Below are 22,587 nucleotides of genomic sequence, written 5' to 3'. Positions count from 1 at the left end.
ATCTCTCCCATTGGTGAACCCCTCCCCCCTGCACCCTAATCCGGCAGAGCTGGTTCCCCTCCTCCTGGGACAAACGACCCCATAACTTTGCACTGGGCCTCTCCATCCCTAGATACTCCCACCTCCTAAAGAATAAGTCTCCTACGATAGTAGTTCAGGGTAAGTATACGGCGTTGGAACAAATCACAAATTCTTAGTAATTTGTATTTTTCCTAGCTATATTTACCCTGAACTACTGAGTTTTTAAGCCCTCCCTGCCTTCCCCGTGCATCTGAAGATTGGAGCATTAGAGGTGTGGAAAGGACTGGAGACCAGGTGAGGGGTCAGGATCTTCAACCCCTGGGGCACATACATGGCGGGGGGTGGAGGAGGCGAAATAACCAGTTTTTTCTGGTTGGTACTGGATTAACATCCAGGATTTTCCTACGATAGTAGTTAGGGGTAAGTATAGCTAGGATAAATACAAACGACTAAGAATTTGTGATTTTTCCTAACTATACAAACCTGATGTCCTTTACGTACACTAATTGCCCACCTCATGACACCCCTAAATCTGAAAATGGGCTGGAAGTAAACTGGAGTGTTTATGTCCGGGCAGGCAAGTCTCCCCCGCCTACAGGAAGGTAGTTACTGCCTAACCACCTTGTTAAAGAATTTAACAGCTGTAATCCCAGCTATGCTGGTTGTAATTCCTATTGTAAAGGACCTCAGGTTTGTATAGTTCGAAAAAATACAATTTACTTTCAAAAATTGTGATGTTAATTTCGTAATTCATTGCACTTTTAAATCATATGTAAAAATCTGTAAGATTCCTAAAATTACTGCCTTAATTTGAAAGTACTTTTCAATTTGCTTAGTATATTGCATATGTAAACTGAAACCCAACAAACATTCCTCATCCCTGTTAGTCTAACAATATTTCACAAATTATTTTCTCCTTTATTATTAACACAAAAGTTAATAGATTAAATATTTAGTTTCAGAACTATTATTACATGATAATGCATTTAAACATCAATGACCAAGTAAGGATACATCCATTCATACTTCTTGTTCTATAATACTCACCACTAAGGCATGATATTCGACGCTGTGCAACTGTACGGAGAAAGGTGTAAAATTCTTTGTAGTCCATTCCATGAGTTACTCGTAGCAGCAGTTGACACTGGCCCACCCAATCTTCCATATCTTTGCAGTCTTGAATAGCAAACTCCACCTGGGTAGTGTTAGAAATATACTAAAAACTGTAATCTGTCTTCATGACAAATAATCTAGTAAAAAAGTGTAGCAAGCATTTGCAAATGGATTACACTCATTGCAGTCTAAAACCTCAAATAACCTCATTACTCTCTCTCTCTCTCTCTCTCTCTCTCTCTCTCTCTCTCTCTCTCTCTCTCTCTCTCTCTCTCTCTCTCTCTCTCTCTCTGTATACATTAATACCTCAGTCTTATGCGATTCGAGTTCTGCGAATTCACAATAACATGAACTTTTCATTGGAACTTAACTAATTATCATACACGAGCATTTCATAGTCACACAAACGCAACATTTTCGAATCCTGGAGAAACCCTGCAAAGTTGTTTGTTCAATTTTTTTTATGTAATTTACAAGTTTTCAAGCTTTTAGTGTAAATTAAATAACATTAAATAATAAAAATAATGACTCTCTCTCTCTCTCTCTCTCTCTCTCTCTCTCTCTCTCTCTCTCTCTCTCTCTCTCTCTCTCTCTCTTACTAAGATGAGAAAATTTTTATGGTGCATGTAGTATGTACTATGTTGTTCATACGCGAACAAACCCTCGGTCTTAACAATAGGATAATTTATAGCGCCTGGGTGGATCCGGTAAAAAAGCAGATGAAATCAAGGAATCTTGTGGTATCTGGCAACGCATGCGTAGATTGGGTGAAAAGTGGTCAAACACCGAACATCTACTCCAGTCTTTTCTTTACCGCCTGGACGAGAGTTGGGTTTTTTCCTCTCTTGGCCTTTTCCCACGTTCTTGCCAATTTCGTTCCTTTAGTGTGTTTGTGTGTTTTTACCTTTGTATTATGGCTTCTTCTGCTCCTTCTCGATGTCAGCGTTGGTGCCCCGGAATTCCTGGATTCCTGTGTTCTCGTTTTTTGGCTTCGTCAGCGACGGACCCTCACATCACATGCAATAGGTGTTGTTCCAATTTTTGTACGATTACGAATCCGTGTATGGAATGCCGGGCATGGCCTTTGGAGCAGAGGAGGAAGTCTTATGGTAAGAGGGAACATCGGAGAGTCTCCACTCTTCCTTCTTGGGAGGGCTTTGCTCCTATTCCTGATGTTTTGTCTTCCGCAGTAGTCAACCCCCATAGTAGCGTTGTCCCTACATCTCCTTCCTTTTCTTCCATTGATTCGTCGATGGAAGTATCGGGAGGTCGCCAGGGTATTTTTTGTAATGTAGCCCCCTCTTCCTCGGAAGCTTTTTCGGTTCCCGAGAAGGGTGAGGTTTTTTCATCATTCTCTTCTCTTCCAGAGTCGGAGGCGTCCAAAATGGCGGCGATTTGGAAGACGCTTGGGCTAGGGGTACCCCATCCTTGGAGGGGTTGCTAGCACATTTTGTGGAGCCTCACAACCCCCCTCCCTGTTCCATCCAGGCCATCCTCCCTCCCGGCCTCGTCTCCACGGGTGGGAGCAGTTGGCCATCTTGTATTGCTCCGCCGGTGTCTGTAGCTGCCTTGTCTCGGAGTGATGCTGCGGCATCAGCCCCGTTGTTGTCGTCATGGGGCCCATCTTTGTGTATTCCTCCGCCAGTGGCGTCTCTTTCCCCCTCGCTCAGAAGGGAAGTCGTGACGTCACTCTCATCGATGGCGTATCTCCCAGTCGCCTCCTCTGATCCGCCTCTCTTAGCCGCGACTTCATCTCTGCTGCCCAGTTCGGAACATCTCCCTTCCTTGTCTTCGGAGCCTTCTCTGGCACATCAGTCCGAGATCATTTGCCAGGCAGTTCTTAACAGACTGGACTCTGTTTTAGATGTGAAGTAGGCTGCCTTATCGGTTGGGGGGACTGGTAGGAAACTCGTTGCTTCGTCTCCGCCTTCCAAGAAGAGTGTGCATAAGAAGCTAGTGCTGTCTTCCTCTCCCTCTTCCCCCTCTATGCCTGGTAGGCGTCTTCAGCGTTGGAAGGCTAAGGGCTTTGCCCTTCCTTCGACACCGAGGGAGGAACAGCTTGGACGTGTTCCCAAGATTGCTGTGGTTTCGGGCAGTGTTAGTGATGTGTTTTCTGCAGGGGTTGCTTTGCCGCCGAATCTCGTACATGCTACCACCCCACCCCCCCTTCCGTCCTTGCCCATCGCGAGCGTGTTGCAACCTCCCCTGTCTGTGCACATGATGGTAGTGCTCCTTCTTCTCCCAGGCCTATTCATCGCCGTAAAGATCAGAAGGCGCCTGTCAAGAGGTCGAAGGTAGTGAGCACGGAGGTGGTGCAGCCGGAGTGTTTGCTTGCTTCCAAGTCTTCCACTATTAAGGATTCTCCATCAATCTCGAGTGCTCGAGTTTCCCCCCATCTCACGTACGTACGGCCGCCACGCCCGTGTCTGTTCATGGACGTCTGGAGTCACCTGTTGAGGTAAGTGATGTGCCTGATGATACTGTGGGTCCGTCTCGGAGGCTGACACTTGGACCCAGCCCAGATAGGCTAGTAGGGATTTCAGACTGTTTGCCTACTAACCCTTCTGTGAATTTAGGCGAAGAAAACGCATTAAAAAAGCCTACACATCCTTCTTGTCGTCGGTCCCCGGTGCCAAAGCAGGAAGAGGGGGACATGCAAGAGTTTCTGTCTTCCTTTTCGGAGGTTGTTGATCTCATTCGGGGGTTCAACAATTTAGAAAGTAGGACTCAGGCTCGGTCGTCTTACACTCCTTCTTGCTTGGAGGCCTTGGTGGGAGCTTCTCAGGACTCCAAATCATCTCTCCAGCTGCCGTTGTCAGGGCATGTTCAGTCGGTCCTGCAGAAGGTTAACGCTTCTGTTTCTGAAGTACTATGCTATGAGATCTGTGTTTTTGTTGTCACGCCACCTTAACCCAGACGTCATTCGCTTGAAGCCGGGTTTGACTTTGGAACAGGTGAGGTCAGTGGCTCCATCCTTTTCTCCGCAAGACGCCTTAGCTTTGGAATCTACGGCGGTCTCCATGTTGCAGACGGTTTCTTGGCTGGACCTCTGGTCTGTGGTGATTGCCAAGATAGCTTCTGACAGGTCCCCTGATAGGTTGGTGAGTGCCGCCTCGCTTGCCAGTCTTTTGCAGTCCGGGGACAAGGCGTTTTCTTATTTGGCTCACCTCAGTGCCAATTTATGGACTAATCTTCTTCTGGTTAGGAGGGACGTGGCTTTGTCTAGGATGGAGAGGTCGCTCGACACCGAGTCTTTGCTGGCCTTGAGGAACAGTGATCTGTTGGAGTCGCAGTTTTTGTTTCCATGGACAGAACTCGAAAATGCGATAGACCGACGTCGGGCTGACACCAAGGACCGACTGGTGCACCAAGCCGTGTCTAAATCAGAGTCCCACCCTCGGAGACGTCTGGCCCCCCCTCCGCCCCCAGTCCAGCAGCTATCGAGGAGATCGTCGCCTGGTAGGCCATCAAGGACCTCGAATTTGGCAGGGGCTTCCCGTTTGACAGCCCAAGTCTCAGGATCAACGCCCCTTTCGCTCTCGTTTCTTTAAACCAAGAAGAGGCCCCAGGGGCAGAGGTCAAAGGGGCCGTCGGTAGGTTGGGCGCCTCTCCCTCTCCTGCGCCACAGGTGGGGGGTGCCTGGCTGGCCATTGGGCCAAGTGGCAGGGTTACGGGCCGGAGAAGTGGGTAGTAGATGTCCTTCGGGTGGGATACCTGTTGCCATTCGACTTCTCTCCTCCTCTGTCGGACAAGCTGCAGCTCAGGAAGATGTATCCCCCAGATTCTCTGAAATTCTTGGCTCTTCAGGAGGAAGTGCAGAAAATGCTGGACAAGGATGCGATAGCGGAAGTAGTGCGTCCGTCCCCCGGGGTTTTACAGTCACATCTTCTTGGTGCCCAAGGCGTCGGGAGGATGGAGGCCTGTGATTGACTTATCCACCTTGAATCGCTTCATCAGGAAGACACGGTTCAGGATTGAGACCCCATGCTTGGTGTTGGCAGCTGTGAGGGAAGGCGACTTCATGCTGTCGATAGACTTGAAGGACGCATACTTCCAAACCCCTGTTCATCCCACGTCCAGGAAGTTCCTTCGCTTCTCTCTGGCGGACAAGATCTTTGAGTTCAAAGTCTTGTGCTTCGGGTTGAACACAGCTCCTCAGGTGTTCAAAAGGGTCTTCTCTCTTGTGTCAAGTTGGGCCATGCTCAGGGGATCCATTTGCTGAGGTACCTCGACGATTGGTTGGTCTTGGCAGTTTCCAGGGAGAAGCTGCTGCAAGACAGGGATCGTCTTCTTCAGTTCTGCCTGGACCTGGGCATATTAGTCAACCAGGAAAAGTCGAACCTTGTACCCACTCAAAGGATTCTCTACCTGGGCATGGTCATCGATACGACAGTGGCAAGAGTTTTCCCGTCGGATCAGAGATTGGAGAAGTTGCGGGCTGTGGCGTGCAACTTCCTTTCAAAGTCGCATCAGTCAGCTCATCAGTGGCAGGTTCTTCTGGGAGTGCTATCTTCCCTGGAGAAGCTGGTCCCTCATGGGCGTCTTCATCTTTGGTCTCTGCAATGGATGCTCGGGGAATTCTGGTCTCTGACAGGGGACTCTCCCCTGTTTATGGTCCCACTGTCTTTGAAAGTGAGAGAAGACCTTCATTGTGGTTGGACGACCAGAATCTATTGAAGGGCGTCACTGCGTTCTCTCCCTCCGGACTTCCTTCTGTTCTCGGATGCCTCCCTCGCAGGTTGGGGCGCGCACTTAGGCGGTCTCATCACTTCAAGCGTTTGGGGTTTAGAGGACAAGCAGCAGCATATCAATGTCTTGGAGTTGAAGGCAGCTTTCCTGGGTCTGAAGGAGTTTCGGGGGATGGTAGAGGGTCACTCTGTCGTTCTCATGTTGGACAACACCACGGTGGTAGCCTATGTGAACAAACAGGGAGGCCTAGTTTTTCAGCAACTTCATGCCTTGACCGTCGAGCTTCACCAGTGGGCAATCAGCAATTCGGTAGAGCTCTCAGCCAGGTATATCCCAGGGAAGCGGAACATGGTCGCAGACAAACTCAGTCGCTGGGATCAGATCTTAGGCACAGAGCAGAGTGGTCCCTACATCAAGCGGTGGCGGACAGGCTTTTCCAGATTTGGGGGAGACCCATGCTGGACCTTTTCGCGACACGTTACAACAGGATGTTGGAGGTGTTCTGTTCAGTGGTCCCAGATCCTTTGGCATTGGCAGAAGATGCATTCCAACATCCCTGGGACAACCTGGAGGTGTATGCCTTCCCTCTGTTTTGTTTGATCCGTCAGGTTCTGAACAGGCTGTTGGGTTCACAGGGTCTCAGAATGACTCTGGTAGCCCCTCTGTGGCCTCAGGCGGAATGGTTTCCAGATCTGCTATCGTTGTTGTCAAAGATTCCGAGGGAGATTCCGCCTTGGTAGCATCTCCTGTGTCAGCCCCATGCAGAAAGGTTCCATCAGTCAGTAGAATCCCTGTCTCTTCACGGTTGGAGGCTATCAACTATCTCCTCCGAGAGAGAGGCTTTTCTCAGAAATCAGCTGGGCACATGTCCAGCAGTCTTAGGAAGTCAACCTCTGCCATTTACCAAGGCAAATGGGCGATCTACTGTGATTGGTGTCGTAAATGGGGTTTTTCTCCACTCGCGACCTCTATTCAGCGAATAGCAGACTTTTTAACCTTCTTCAGAGACGAGAAACGTTTGTCCGTGTCTGCTATTAGAGGCTACAGGGCAGCTCTGAGTTTGTTGTTACGCCTGAAGGGTATTGACATCTCCTGGGAACTTTCCCTGCTAGTTAAGGGGTTTGAGCAGTCGTCTTCTCCTAAAGAGCTCAAGCCCCCAACATGGGATGTTTCCTTGGTGCTTAAGAGCTTAACTAAGAGTCCATATGAGCTTGCAAAGCTCATCTGATAGGAACCTGATGCTCAAGACAGTTTTCCTTTTGGCTTTGGCATCTTCCAAAAGGGAAGGAGAGCTCCACGGTCTGAGTTATGAGGTGAAGCACACCAGGGGTTGGAAGTCAGTGTCCTTCGAATTTGTTCCGGAATTCGTGGTCAAGACCCAAAATCCCTCGGTGCATGATGACAGGCTCGCTTCGTTTTCCATTCCATCACTGACTGACTTTGTGGGTGGTGATGCTCAAGAGCTTTTGTGTGCCCTATCCGGGCCCTGCGTTACTATCTTAAAAGGACTCGGCACCTTAGACCAGGCTGCTGCAGACTTTTTGTCAGTACAGGCCATACAAAGAAAGAGGTGTCTAAGAATACTATCTCTTTTTGGATACGGGAAGCCATCAGACAGGCATACTTGACTCTTGATGATTCCGTCACCACATCTGTGCAGGCTACAGCGCATGACGTTAGGGGTATTGGTCCCTCTCTGGCTTTCAAAAAGAACTTGGCTGTACATAGAGTGCTGAGCGCTGGTACTTGGTTACGCCAGTCCACGTTCACCTCCTTCTATCTTAAGGATGTTGCCCACAGATCTATGGACACGTTTTCCCTGGGTCCTGTGGTGGTTGCCCAACAGGTTGTGTAACTCATAGTTGCCCTTAACAGGGCACCTTTGTATCTTATCTAAGATGATTGTGTGGATGAGAGAATGAGTGAGTTGGCTGGCCTCCTTCTTTCTCTTGTACCTTTCCTTCTTCCTTCGGGCGGTTTAAGGAACTGACATGTCATTTGCTGCACTGGTCTGATACAGGTGAGTGAGGTAGTCATACTGGTAGTGTGGTCGTGCAGTATACAATATCTTACCCACTATTCAGTAGCATGGGCTCTGCTCCTGAGTAAGGAGGAGTCGGGAGTACTACAAACCCTAGTGCCCTGGTTTGTTTTTGAACAGTCAAAGTTTCTCTTTGGTTCCCTATACAATGGTTATCCCATAAATCATTGTGCATCACTCAGGTTCTAAGTGGTTAGATTTTAGTGTATCTAGCTTCTCAATGGGCTTCAGTCCCTCTCTAAGAACTATTTCTTTTGAGAGCTGAACTGGTGGGTAGGCCCCCAGCTGGTCTAGGAGGTCTTATACCTCCCTCCAAGTATGAGTCTATCCTATTGTTAAGACCGAGGGTTTGCTCGCGTATGAACAAATGACAAATTTTCTATGACAATTTGTATTTTTCATAGCTGCAAACCTGAGGTCTTAACGTTATACTGCCCACTCTAGCCGCCCCTCTTTTTGTTAAGTTATCCTGAGTTGGGAAAGACTGGAGCAGATGTTCGGTGTTTGACCACTCTTCACCCGATCTATGCATGTCTTGCCAGATACAACAAGATTCCTTGCTTTCATCTGCTTTTTTACCGGATCCAGCTAGGCGCTAGAAATTATCCTATTTTTAAGACCTCAGGTTTGTAGTTATGAAAAATACAAATTGTCTAAGAAAATTAATATTTTCAAATATTAATAATACAGGCAGACCCCTGGTTACAACGGAGGGTTCCGTTCTAGAGACGCGTTGTAACCCAAAAATCGTCATAAGCCGGAACATCGTCAAAAATCCTAAGAAAACCTTACTTTTAATGCTTTGGGTGCACTGAAAACTATGTAAACTGCATTCTTATTGCATTTTGCATTAAAAAAAAACTTCAAATATTGATTATTTTGCATTTTTGGTGTCATATTTCATCTGCCAGATCAGTGTTGTAGGCGTCGTAACCCTGGAACATGTGTCATAACCCTGGAAATAATTTCAGATGAATATAATTGAAAAGCGCCTTAACCTCGGAACGTCGTAAACTGAGACCGTCGTAACCTGGGGACTGCCTGTAATAATAATATAACTGTAATTAAAAAATTTGTGATAGTATTTTAAAGAAATGGGGGGAAAGAAGAGAGAACTATGTTGTAAGTATGTATGCACCCCTTTATTTTTACCAACCATTTATTTATTTTTTTATGGGTAATGTATTGTGCTAACTTTTAAATGGTATTACAGTAACTTTTAATTTCATTTAAAAGTTAGCTTAACCCTTAGTTTTCAAGATTAAGAGTTCATTTTTGGCTCCTTTTTTGTCATTGCCTGAAGTTTAGTATGCAACCATCAGAAATGAAAAAAATATCATCATATATAAATATTGGGATATATGACAGAGCGAAAAAAATTTCATATATAATTGTATACAAATCACGCTGTGAGCAAAACAGTTAAAGCTAACGAGTTCATTTTTTCGTTGTATTATACACTAAATTACGATCATTTTGGTATATAACACATTGTAAAACGATCAAAGTAACACAGAGAAAATATTATCACAAAATGATGCATGAATTCGTAACACGCGGACGTAAAAAAATGTTTTTTTCAAAAACTCACCATAAATCGAAATATTGTTCTAGAGACTACCAATTTGTTTCAAACTGAAGATAAATGATTGAATATTACTATAATATAAGAGTTTTAGCTTACAATTGCGGTCGAGTTAAAGTTGACCGAATGTCAAATCTTTTTTTATTTATCGTTATTTATATGCAAATATTTAAAAAAGGAGAAAAGCTACGACCTTCAATTATTTTTTTGTTGTATTCTACATGAAATTATGCACATTTCCATATATAATACTCTATGAAAAGGCTAATATGAAATGGAGCAAATATTACGAGAATGCGAAGTAAGCATTTCGGAGATTTACGGCGGAGAATCCACGTGTGGAGGGAAGGAAAAAGTTTTTTTTCGAAAATTCACCATAAATCGAAATATTGTGCTAGAGACTTCGAATTTGTTTCAAAATGAAGATAAATGACTGAATATTACTAGACTGTAAGAGTTTTAGCTTACAATTGCGTTTTTCGACCATTTTGGTAGAGTCAAAGTTGACTGAACGTCGATTTTTTTATATTTATCATGATTTATATGCAAATATTTTGAAAAATGAGAAAAGCTACGACCTTCAATTTTTTTTGGTTGTATTCTACATGAAATTGCGCGCATTTTCATATATAAAACTCTATGAAATGGCTAATAGAAACGGAGCAAATATTACGAGAATGCGATGTAAGCATTTCGGAGATTTGCGGCGGAGAATCCGCGAGCGGAGGGAAGGAAAAGTTTTTTTTCAAAAATTCACCATAAATCTAAATATTGTGCTAGAGACTTTGAATTTTTTCAAAATTAAGATAAATGATTGAATATTACTAGACTGTAAGAGTTTTAGCTTACAATTGCGTTTTTTGACCATTTCGGTAGAGTCAAAGTTGACCGAACGTCGATTTTTTTCTATTTATCGTGATTTATATGCAAATATTTTTGAAAAATGAGAAAAGCTACGACCTTCAATTATTTTTAGTTGTATTCTACATAAAATTCCGCACATTTTCATATATAAAACTCTATGAAACGGCTAATATGAAACGGAACAAATATTATGAGAATGCGACGTAAGCATTTCGGAGATTTGCAGCGGAGAATCCGCGCGCGGAGGGAAGGAAAAAGTTTTTTTCAAAAATTCACCATAAATCTAAATATTGTGCTAGAGACATTGGATTTGTTTCGAAATGAAGATAAATGATTGAAGATTACTAGACTGTAAGAGTTTTAGCTTAGAATTGCGTTTTTTGACCATTTTGGTAGAGTCAAAATTGACTGAACGTCGATTTTTTTCTATTTATCGTGATTTATATGCAAATATTTCAAAAAAGAGAAAAGCTACGACCTTCAATTATTTTTAATTGTATTCTACATGACTTTGCGCAAATTTTCATATATAAAACTCTATGAAACAGCTGATATGAAACGGAGGGAATATTACGAGAATGCGACGTAAGCATTTCGGAGATTTGCGGCGGAGAGTCTGCGAGCAGAGGGAAGGAAAAAGTTTTTTTTTTCAAAATTTTACCATAAATCTAAATATTGTGCTAGAGACTTTGATTTTGTTTCAAAATGAAGATAAATAAGTAATATTACTAGACTAAGAGTTTTAGCTTACAATTGCGTTTTTTTACCATTTCGGTAGAGTCAAAGCTGACCAAAGATCGATTTTTTCTATTTATCGTGATTTATATGCAAATATTTCAAAAATGAGAAAAGCTACGCCCTTCAATTATTTTTAGTTGTATTCTAAATTAAACTGCGCACATTTTCATATTTAAAACTCTATGAAACGGCTAATATTGAATGGAGCAAATATTACGAGAATGTGACATAAGCATTTCGGAGATTTGCGGCGGAAGGAGAATCCGCGCTCGCGGGAGGGGAATGGAAAAAAAGTTTTTATTTTTTCAAAAAATTTTCAACCATAAAATAAAAGAAATATTGTGCTAGAGACATTGAATTTGTTTCGAAATGAAGATAAATGATTAACGATTACTAGACTGTAAGAGTTTTAGCTTACAATTGCGTTTTCTGGGCTCAGTTCGTGTCGCTGCGCGAAATAATCCTTTATTTCATTATTTTTTAGGTAAATGATCTAACAAATACCAGAGAATAAACAAAATAAAGAAGAGGTCAGTATAACTGACTCGCTCACCCAAAATAAAAGAAGGGTGTCAGTATGGTCACTAGGGCGAGTGAGACCACTACCACGAACTTCTTGCCATTTAGAAATTTCCCACAACAAATTCCCTCAAGGAGAGAGCTGACCCACAGAACGGGGCGGCAACTACTACTACTGCAACCCACGCCAAGCCGACTGCCGCGCCTCTGGTGGCCATCCTTTATGTTAGCAGGCCAAGAGACCCACGCGTTTCTTTTTGCTCTTGTTTTTGTGCTGTGTTTGCGTGATTTTTCGCCACCATGGAACGTTCAGCTATTGCAGCGGCTAAGTAAGTATTCCAAAAGGTTTCGATTTAGTTTCGTTCCTTCCACAAGCCTGTATTTGCCGTTTTTTAGGTATAAATACAGGTTCCCGGTCTGGAGCATGGCGGCATTGTTCTGCCTCATGGCGGTTTTGTTCTCAGTTTCCCATACCTGGAACCTTTCCCTTATTTTTAACGTGCGTCTCTAGTCCTTTTTATTATTATATTGTTAGGGGATTTAGCCTGCCTTGGTTTTAGGTCATGCATGCATGTCTCTCTACCTTACATAGGCATTCAGTTTTTTCTGATCCAGACCCTAGCCATCGCTCTTCGTATCTGCCCAGGCTAGCTTTGAGTGGTAGACTTTCTTTCGGGTTAGTCGTACACTCCTGGATATTTTTCTCTTACTATATTTTATTTTCCCCTACTTTTGTTTTTATTTATTGTGTTTTGATTAGCCTAGGGCGTCTGGTCTGTTCGCTTAGCCTAGGTATCAGTGGTCCCATGGTCCTCTTTTCAGTTTTGTTGCATCACGTTTGTTGCATCTTTCTGATCAGTTTGGTTGCATTAGCCTAGGCTACCGATTTTGTCGATTGTGTTGTGTTATCATACCTTGGTCACCCTGTGATCGCGGTACAGCCAGACGCCCGTCCCAGTCACCTTCCCCCCCCCGCTCTCACCATAGAGTAGGGGGGAGGGAGGTTTGTCCTTGCTCGCTCCATCCGGGCCTGACTCCGTCTCTCCCTACGCGGAGGGAGTAGGGGAGTCTGGACAGACACTTAGCTGGGAGTGACCTTGTCACCCTGGTTTCGGTGGTGCTTCGCTGTGACGGAGTCGGGGGGTTGGCCTCCCCCCCGCCTTTGTTGCTCCGGCGCTCCGCTGTATGCTCGGGAACTGTCTTCGCCCCTCCTCGCCTCCTCCCCCGTGATGACGGATCTCTGTTCTCTTTCCTGGAGCCCCATCGATTACGGGGGATAGGTACGGTAGCCCCGCCTGCCGGCGGAGTGCATGCGTTTCAGTTGGTCACTTTTGCTTTACACCGTTCCTTCTCTTCAGCGTCGCCGACGGAGTCGGACAGCGCCGCGATTCGGAGTCGTTCTCCGGATTTATTTTAAGTGTTTTATGCTTAAGTTAATTATAAGTTATTTATAAGTTACCTTAAGCTGGGTTCCTCCCCTAACCTTGGTGTTTTCATTCTCCGGCCTACACCGGAGTCTTCATTTTATGCCTATTAAGGCGTTAGGGGAGGGGTTATGCCCAAAAATTTATCATTCTCCGGCATGCAACAGAGTACTAGAGTAGCCCTGTGAGTGTTATATCGATACTCATGTATCCTTCCACTTACAGACTACCAACTGTGAGCACCCGGGGTGCAACGCTGTGCTCCAGGACCCCTGCGGGCATGAGATCTGCAGGTCTCATGCTCCGTGTTCTACTTCTCATGGGAATTTGCAGGGCTGGTTCCACGAGACGTGTACGATCTGCTATGATCTCTGAGTCAGTTTTTGGACGGGGTAAGTATTTTCCATCAGTATATACATACGATATGAATTCTGAGATATATTTTAAGCTTAAGTTCCCTCCTAATATTATGGAATATATGCTGATATTGTCTAGTCTTAAGCTTATTTTATTCTAAGGTTGAACCTCAACTTTAGCCTAAAATCTAATAGACACCCTCTCTTCCAGGCTGCCGTGGTTAGAGAGACTGCTCTTGCAACCTTGAGAGCTTGGGTCGGCGGCTTCGGGAAGAACGCCGCCAAGGGACAGCCCTACATCCTAGAGAAGAGGATGGCTGTCCTGCTGTTCCCCGGCGGCAAGCCGACGGGATACGTCGACCCGGCGGAGGCAGCCTCGACAATGACGGCGATCCAACGGCAGGTCGCCCAGTGTATGAAGGAACAAGGCCAGGATATCTCGGCGGAGGTCGCCACTTTAGATTTGAATGTAGAGCCTATGGTAGGTGTAGATGATCTGTTGGTCGAGGTAGGTACGTTGGACGCTCAAGGGCTTCCCTTGGGCGCCACTGGATCTTCTTCTCTTACTGCTTCTCCTGCTTCCTTCCAGGGCTTTACGGGAGCAGAGCTCTCGTATACTACGCCCAGCGCTTCTGTGGTTCCCAAAGTGAAGGGTCACAGAGCGCAGAAAACTCTGACTAAGACGTCGTCGTCTAAAAAGACTTCTTCGGCGTCTTCCTCTCGTAAGTCTTCGGCTTCTAATCCCGGAGCAGAGAAGGGTAAGTCATCTGCTTCAGGCTCTAGAGTCTCGAAGAGCAAGTCCTCCAAGGAGGAGACCCCGTTGTAACTCCGGCGGAGTCAGTGGTCTCTCCTTCCCCTACGGTACCTCTGGTGAGTTACCCGTCCACGTCAACATCTGTTCCTAGCTTTGATCCCAACGCTTTCTCCGTCGGGATGATGCAACAGATGGGAGACTTGGTAGGGTCCCTGAGGACGAGTATGGAGCAGATGTTCTCCCAGTTGTCGGACAGGATTGCCACTCAGGAAAATCTTATGTCTGGCTTCAATCAGGCCCCTCAAGCTGCCTCTCCGGCACCTGGCGCAGGCCTACTCCAGCTCCCTCCTCATGATTCTCTCCCTCCATTCTCCATGAACAATCCCTGGAGAGTAGCTTCCTACGCTTCTTTCCAGGACGGGTTCATTTCTATCCCGGAATGTGGTACTCGAAGGATCGAAGACTTCGAGTTTTACCCAGAGAATCTTCAACCTCCGTTCATTGGCTACGCCAGGCTGACGGAGGCTGCTATGAATAAGGAGGATAAGGTTCCTAGGGAGACAGTGCTGTACTCCAGGGACCAGGCTCAGAGGGAGTGGCTCCGGTGTCTGGATGAAATGGACTGTTCCAACACCAGAATCCAGGCATTCAAGAGTCCTTTCACCATCTTTACGATGGAGGAAGAGACTCCTCTTCCTTTCCTGACTAAGATCGCCAGCGTTACCATCCCGGCTGGCTTAAAGGGAGAGCCCTTGCCACAGTTGAGGGAGGCGGACCCCACATCACCCTTGCTTCCTTCGCTTGGGGATTTGTGGGAAGACCTGCCGAATACTTTTTCGGTAGGCAAGCTTAAGCCGGACTGTGCGATGGATCAGTTCGGCGAGAAGCTTCCGAGACTCCCCGATAGCCTCATTCATTCCGAGTTTGAGGCTAGAACTAGGCTGGCCAGGTCTATTAACACCATGGCTGTTGACCAAATCACAGACTTGTACAGTCCAATCGGACTTGTACGAGTTTGTGGTTGCGAGGGTCAACTGCCGTAAGCATGTCCTTCAGGAAGCAACTATTCGGCATGAGCCGAATAAGTTGCTCTCCTCCAACATTTGGGGGGTAGACCTCTTCCCAGAAGCGATGGTTAAAGAGCTTCAAAGCGAGGCCACGAGGCTCAATCAGAGCCTCAAAGACCGTTGGGGCCTCTCCGCTAAAAGACGTCAAGACCCTTCGTCTACAGGCAAGAAACTAAAGAAGACCAAACGGTTTCAGCCTTACCAAAAGAAGCCTCAGCACTTCAGTCAGGCTGTGTCTGCGGTGCCGGTCGTTCAGCCAGGGCAGCCTTCCACGTCGAAAGCTCAGGCTCAGCCCATCTATCTGATTTCCCCACAAGCTCAATCTTCCACGTCCTATGCTGTCTCCCCGGCATTTAACCAGGTGTTCGAAGGCCAGGCCTTCCAACACTTCGACCGGTTCGCCAGGGGAAGTAGAGCTAGAGGATCCTTTCGTCAGAGAGGATCAGGAAGGTTGCTTAACAGGGGAAAGCACTTCCGTGGAGGCCGCGGAGGTCACTCGGCTCAGCAGCAGTGAGATCTCCAAGGTAGGAGGGAGACTGTTTCTCTTCCGGCATCGGTGGGGATTCAGCAAATGGGCACAAAGTATTGTGTCGAAAGGCCTGGGTTGGAGTTGGATCGGAGGCCCCCCTCCACCCAGACCGTTCCTTCAACTTCCATCGAAGGAATTGACAGAGTATGCAGAGGAACTCCTTCAGAAAGGAGCAATAGCGAGAGTCAAGCGATTAAAGTTTCAAGGTCGCTTATTCAGCGTGCCAAAGAAAGGCTCATTAAAAAGAAGGGTAATCTTAGACTTGTCCCAGTTAAACTTAGCCATTCGCTGCGACAAGTTCAAAATGCTGACTATCTCGCAAGTGCGGACCTTACTTCCCGCCCCCCCCGTGGGGGCCGTCACCACCTCTATCGATCTTACAGACGCATACTATCATATCCCTATTGCAAGACACTTTCGCCCTTACCTAGGCTTCAAGCTGGGAGACCAAGCATTCTCCTTCAAGGTAGTTCCCTTCGGTCTGAACGTAGCCCCCAGGGTATTCACGAAGTTGGCGGAAGTAGTGGTTCAACAACTAAGGTCTCAAGGGATAATGGTAGTAGCGTACCTCGACGACTGGTTGATTTGGGCACCAACAGTCGAGGAATGCCGCAAAGCCACAAAGAAAGTCATTCAGTTTCTGGAATATCTGGGGTTCCAGATAAACAGGACAAAGTCAAGACTCACTCCGTAGTCCCCCCGTTTTCAATGGCTGGACATTCAATGGAATCTAACCTTCTCACACCTCTGTCGGATTCCAGTAAACCAAAAGGAAGGAAATAGCGAAGTCAGTGAAGCAATTTCTAAGGTACAAATATGCTTCAAGGAGAAACCAGGAAAGAATCCTAGGTTCCCTTCAGTTTGCCTCAGTGACAAATATCTTGATGAAAGCCAAACTGAAAGACTTAACCAGGATCTGGCGCTCAAGAGCAAATGTCAGATCCAGAGACAAGTTGTCAGCAATACCGCAAATTCTCCGAAATCGTCTGCGTCCTTGGACAAAGATAAAGAATCTGTCCATGTCAGTGCCTCTTCAATTCCCTCCTCCGGGAATCACTATCCACACAGACGCTTCATTAAGCGGCTGAGGAGGATATTCTCAGTTCAAGAAAGTTCAAGGAAACGTGGTCACCCAATTCCGCCAGCTCCACATAAATGTATTGGAAGCAATGGCAGTGTTCCTGACTCTGAAGAGGCTCCTTCCTCCAAAGAACTCTCATGTAAAGTTAGTTCTGGACAGCGCAGTCTATTTCACTGGCATAAACAGGGGAGGCTCCAAGTCAAGACACCTGAATCATGTCATGGTAGCCATCTTTTCCCTGGCGGACAAGTTCAGTTGGCACCTCTCCTCCACCCATCTGGCCGGAGTGAGGAATGTTATAGCAGATGCTCTATCATGTTCAGTCCACTGGAGTCCGGAATGGTCGCTGGACAAACAGTTTCATGTTTCCAATGGATACCTCCCGGATGGGTACCAGGTCTTACAAGTAGATCTGTTTGCCTCCTCAATGGCGAACCAAACCAAAAACTTCCGTTGTTATGTGGGACTCCCAACCTGGACACCTTCCCCTGGCCTATGCCACAGACGCTCTATCCATAGACTGGAACAACTGGGAAAAGATTTTACATCTTTCTTCGGTGAATCTTCTCCTGAAAGTTCTGAGCAAACTCAGGACTTTCAAGGGTCAGGTAGCTCTAGTAGCTCCGGACTGGCCGAAGAGCAATTGGTATCCCCTGCTGCTGGAATTGGGTCTTCGTCCCCTTCGGATTCCCAATCCCAGACTCTCCCAGTCGGTACAAATGAAGACTGTGTTCGCTTCCTCAGGAATTCTCAAAGCCCTAACTTTATGGACTTCATGAAGTTTGCGGCCAAGAGGGATGCATAGATCCACAAAATATCCTCTTCTTAGAATCAGATAAAAGGGATTCAACTTTGAGGCAGTATGACGCTGCAGTTAAAAAGTTGGCATCTTTCCTGAGAGAATCGGACATTAAAATCATGACAGTCAACTCAGCTATATCCTTTTTCAGGTCCTTATTTGAAAAAGGGTTCGCAGCTAGCACTATTACGACAAACAAGTCAGCCTTGAAGAAGATCTTTCAGTTGGGTTTTAATATAGACTTAACAGACTCCTACTTTTCGTTTATTCCCAAGGCTTGTGCTAGACTTAGACCTTCCGTAAGGCCTACTTCAGTGTCAGGTTTCTAAATGATGTTTAAAACTGGCTCAGATACGATAATACGACATGTTCATTCATAATGCTCTTAAGAGAAACATTATTTTTATTAAGCTTGGCTTCAGGAGCTAGAATTTCAGAACTGTTGGCGCTATCCAGAGATTCGGGTCATGTAGAATTTCTCCCCTCAGGAGAAGTTCTGCTTTCTCCGGATCGCAGCTTTTTAGCAAAAAATGAGGATCCTTTGTTGAGGTGGGAACCATGGAAAGTCATTCCCCTTCCCCAAGACCTTTCTCTTTGTCCAGTGATGACCTTATGAGCCTTTCTGTCTAGGACATCCTCCTCCTCTTCGGGTCCCCTCTTTAGGAGAGAAAAAGGTGGTACCTTATCAATTAAAGGTATTAGGCAACAGATCCTATACTTTATTAAACAAGCTAACCCTGAATCTTTCCCTAAGGCACACGATGTCAGGGCAGTGGCCACCTCAATTAATTATTTTCAACATATGAACTTTGATGATTTGAAAAAATATACTGGATGGAAATCGCCGACAGTATTTAAGCGTCACTACTTGAAGTCTTTGGAATCTCTGAAATTTTCAGCAGTTGCAACATAGTTTCCCCTGACTCTGCCTAGTAGTACAATTGAAGATCCAGATCTCCTTTCTACCTACCTTACCTAACAGTTTGTCTAGCCTACCATATTGCTCTAACACTTTGTCTCGAGTCTTAGCTGCTCTCATGATTGTTTAGTGGTGTATCCCTTATTTTTATGCTAGGGTTACCCACAAATGTTTGTATATATTATCATTAAGAGTGTGGTCCCCTTATTTTTATGCTAGGGTTCCACACTCCCATTATCAATGGTTTATTGCCTTATGGATTTGTATCTATAAACTTATTGAGTGTGTTATTTATGTTAATTTGTCCACACACATGTTAATTTACATATTCATACTTGTGACTTGTGTAAATACTTTTGTAAATATTTATAGATGTAAGTTACATTTAATTATTATTCCTTATTCAGAAATTGTCTGAAGATTTTGTATGAATATTTCAATTTTGTTTCAATTATAGTATTTTAGTTAAGTTTTTAGTTTTATTGAGACCCTCTATTCTTTTCAATCTTGTGCTAATTCTCTGGTATTATTTCGCGCAGCGACACGAACTGAGCCCAGAAAAAGGATTTTTGACGTAAGAAAAATCTATTTCTGACGAGTTCGTGTTGCCCAGCGAAATCCCACCTCTTCCCAACCCTTCGCCCAAGATTGATTGCTAACTTCAAGACGGCCACCAGAGGCGCGGCAGTCGGCTTGGCGTGGGTTGCAGTAGTAGTAGTTGCCGCCCCGTTCTGTGGGTCAGCTCTCAAGGACTTGAGGGAATTTGTTGTGGGAAATTTCTAAATGGCAAGAAGTTCATGGTAGTGGTCTCACTCGCCCTAGTGACCATACCGACACCCTTCTTTTATTTTGGGTGAGTGAGTCAGTTATACTGACCTCTTCTTTATTTTGTTTATTCTCAGGTATTTGTTAGATCATTTACCTAAGAAATATTGAACTAAAGGATTATTTCGCTGGGCGACACGAACCAATCGCCCAGAAGTAGATTTTTCCTACGTCAAAATCCTTTTTTTGACCATTTCGGTAGAGTCAAACTTGACCGAACGTCGATTTTTTTCTATTCATTGTGTTTTATATGCAAATATTTTGAAAATGAGAAAAGCTACGACCTTCACTTATTTTTAGTTTTATTCTACATGAAATTGCGCACATTTTCATATATACAACATTATGAAACGGCTAATATGAAACAGAGCAAATATTACGAGAATGCGAAGTAAGCATTTCGGAGATTTGTGGCGGAGAATCCGTGCGGAGGGAAGGAAAAAGTTTTTTCAAAAATTCACCATAAATCTAAATATTGTGATAGAGACATTGAATTTGTTTCGAAATGAAGATAAATGATTGAAGGTTACTAGACTGTAAGAGTTTTAGCTTAGAATTGCGTTTTTTGACCATTTCAGTAGAGTCAAAGTTGACCGAACGTCGATTTTTTTCTATTTATCGTGCTTTATATGCAAATATTTCAAAAATGAGAAAAGCTACGACCTTCAATTATTTTTAGTTGTATTCTACATGAAATTGTGCACATTTTCATTTATACAACTCTATGAAACAGCTAATATGAAACAGAGCAAATAGACGAGAATGCGAGCAACGTAAGTATTTCTGGAGATTTGCGGCGGAGAATCCTGACGCGAGGAGGAAGGAAAAAGTTTTTTCAAAAATTCAACCATAAATCTAAATATGTTGGCTAGGACAGTGGAAATTTGTTCGAAATTGAAGATTAAAGGATTTGAAAGATTACTAGACTGTAAGAGTTTTAGCTTACAATTGCGTTTTTTGACTATTTTGGTAGAGTCAAAGCTGACTGAACGTCAATTTTTTTTTTCTATTTATCGTGCTTTATATGCAAATATTTTTAGTTGTATTTTACATGAAATTGCGCACATTTTCATTTATAGAACTCTATGAAACGGCTAATATGAAACAGAGCAAATATTACGAGAATGCGAAGTAAGCATTTCGGAGATTTGCAGCGGAGAATCCACGCGCGCTGAGGGAAGGAAAAAGTTTATTCAAAAATTCACCATAAATCTAAATATTGTGCTAGAGACTTTGAATGTGTTTAAAAATGAAGATAAATGATTGAAGATTACTAGACTGTAAGAGTTTTAGCTTACAATTGCGTTTTTCGACCATTTCGGTAGAGTCAAATAACACCGAACGTCGATTTTTTTCTATTTATCGTAATTTATATGCAAATATTTCAAAAATGAGAAAAGCTACGACCTTTAATTATTTTCTGTTGTATTCTACATGAAATTGCGCACATTTTCATATATAAAACTCTATATAACAGCTAATATGAAACAGAACAAATATTACAAGAATGTGACGTAAGCATTTCTGAGATTTGCGGCAGAGAATCCGCACGTGTAGGGAAGGAAAAGTTTTTTTTTCAAAAATTCACCATAAATCTAAATATTGTGTTAGAGACTTCGAATTTGTTTTAAAATGAAGATAAAGGATTGAATATTACTAGAATGTAAGAGTTTTAGCTTACAATTGCGTTTTTCGGCCATTTTGGTAGAGTCAAAGTAGACTGAATGTCGATTTTTTTCTATTTATCAGGATTTATATGCATATATTTCGAAAATGAGAAAAGCTACGACCTTCAATTATTTTTTTTGTATTCTACATGAAATTCCGCACATTTTCTTATATACAACTCTATGAAACGGCTAATATGAAATTTACGACGATCGGACGAAAAAATTTATGATTTTTTCGGAAGAGTTACCATGCGGGCGTAAGGAAAAAGTTTATTTCATAAATTCACCATAAATCGAAATATTGTGTTAGAGACTTCCAATTTGTTGAAAAATAAAGGTAAATGATTGAATATTACTAGAATGTAATAATTTTAGCTTATAATTGCGTTTTTCGACCATTTCGGTCGAGTCAAAGGTGACCGAAGGTTGAAATTTTGGCACATCGTTATTTATTTGAAAATATTTCAAAACTGATAAAAACTACAACCATGGGTTATTTCTTGTATTCTTCATGAAATTCCGCACATTTTCATACATAAAAATTTATGTAACGGCTAATTTAAAATGGTGCAAAGATTACGACAATCAGACGAAAAAATTTCTGATTTTTTTCGGAAGAGTTACCGCGCGGACGTAAGGAAAATGTTTTTTTTTCATAAATTCACCATAAATCGAAATATTGTGATAGAGACTTCCAATTTATTGCAAAATAAAGTTAAATGATTGAATATTACTAGAATATAAGATTTTTAGCTACAACCATGGGTTGTTTTTATATGTATTCTACATGAAATTGCGCACATTTCCATATATAAAACTTTATATAACGGCTAATTTAAAATGGTGCAAACATTACGACAATTGGACGAAAAAATTATGATTTTTTCGGAAGAGTTACCGCGCGGATATAAGGAAAAAGCTTTTTTCATAAATTCACCATAAATCGAAATATTGTGCTAGAGACATTCAATTTGTTGCAAAATGAAGGTAAATGATTGAATATTACTAGAATATAAGAGTTTTAGCTTACAATTGCGTTTTTCGACCATTTCGGTACAGTCAAAGTTGACCAAAGGTTGAAATTTTGGCACATCGTTATTTATATGAAAATATTTCAAAACTGATAAAAGCTACAACTATGAGTTGTTTTTTGTTGTATTCTACATGAAATTGCGCACATTTTCATATATAATACTCCATGTAACGGCTAATTTAAAATGGTGCAAAAATTATGTCAAAGTGACGAAATAATTTCTGAGATGTGTCGCTGATACTTTTTAGTATGATAAGAAAGAAATTCGCGCTTGCGCGCCTGCGTAACGATTGTAAACAAAAGAACGCCATGATCCGTGAGCTCCCAGCATCCCTCAAGGCGTGTGATTTAAAAGTTTTTGCCTAGTAGGCCTATAACTATTTTTCCACGAATTTAAAAAAAAAACTTTTTGATACTGACGTACCATACATCCAATCGGCACCCAACAGACAATTTATATCGACGTTTAATACGTCCAATCGGCGTTAAAGGGTTAATGGTAAAGGAGATGGACTACTGATATAGGTACCATTCCCTATTCTAAATAAAGGAGATGGACT

The 22,587-nt window shown here is 43.6% G+C and overlaps 1 protein-coding gene across 3 annotated transcripts in view; it reads right to left on the bottom strand.

Moving 5' to 3' along the window:
• Positions 1–22,587, bottom strand: part of LOC135219363 (2-oxoglutarate and iron-dependent oxygenase JMJD4-like) — a 223,040-nt gene that overhangs the window by 21,028 nt on the left and 179,425 nt on the right. For all 3 annotated transcript variants that reach the window (XM_064256072.1, XM_064256073.1, XM_064256074.1), the window contains one exon: positions 1,069–1,216. In XM_064256072.1, the coding sequence (XP_064112142.1) occupies positions 1,069–1,216 (148 nt within the window). The remainder of the gene's footprint in view (positions 1–1,068; positions 1,217–22,587) is intronic.

The sequence above is a fragment of the Macrobrachium nipponense genome, chromosome 1 (assembly GCF_015104395.2).
Source record: "Macrobrachium nipponense isolate FS-2020 chromosome 1, ASM1510439v2, whole genome shotgun sequence".
Taxonomy (NCBI): domain Eukaryota; kingdom Metazoa; phylum Arthropoda; class Malacostraca; order Decapoda; family Palaemonidae; genus Macrobrachium; species Macrobrachium nipponense.
The sequence above is the reverse complement of the archived record's forward strand: the minus strand, read 5'-3'. Positions and strand labels throughout refer to the sequence as shown.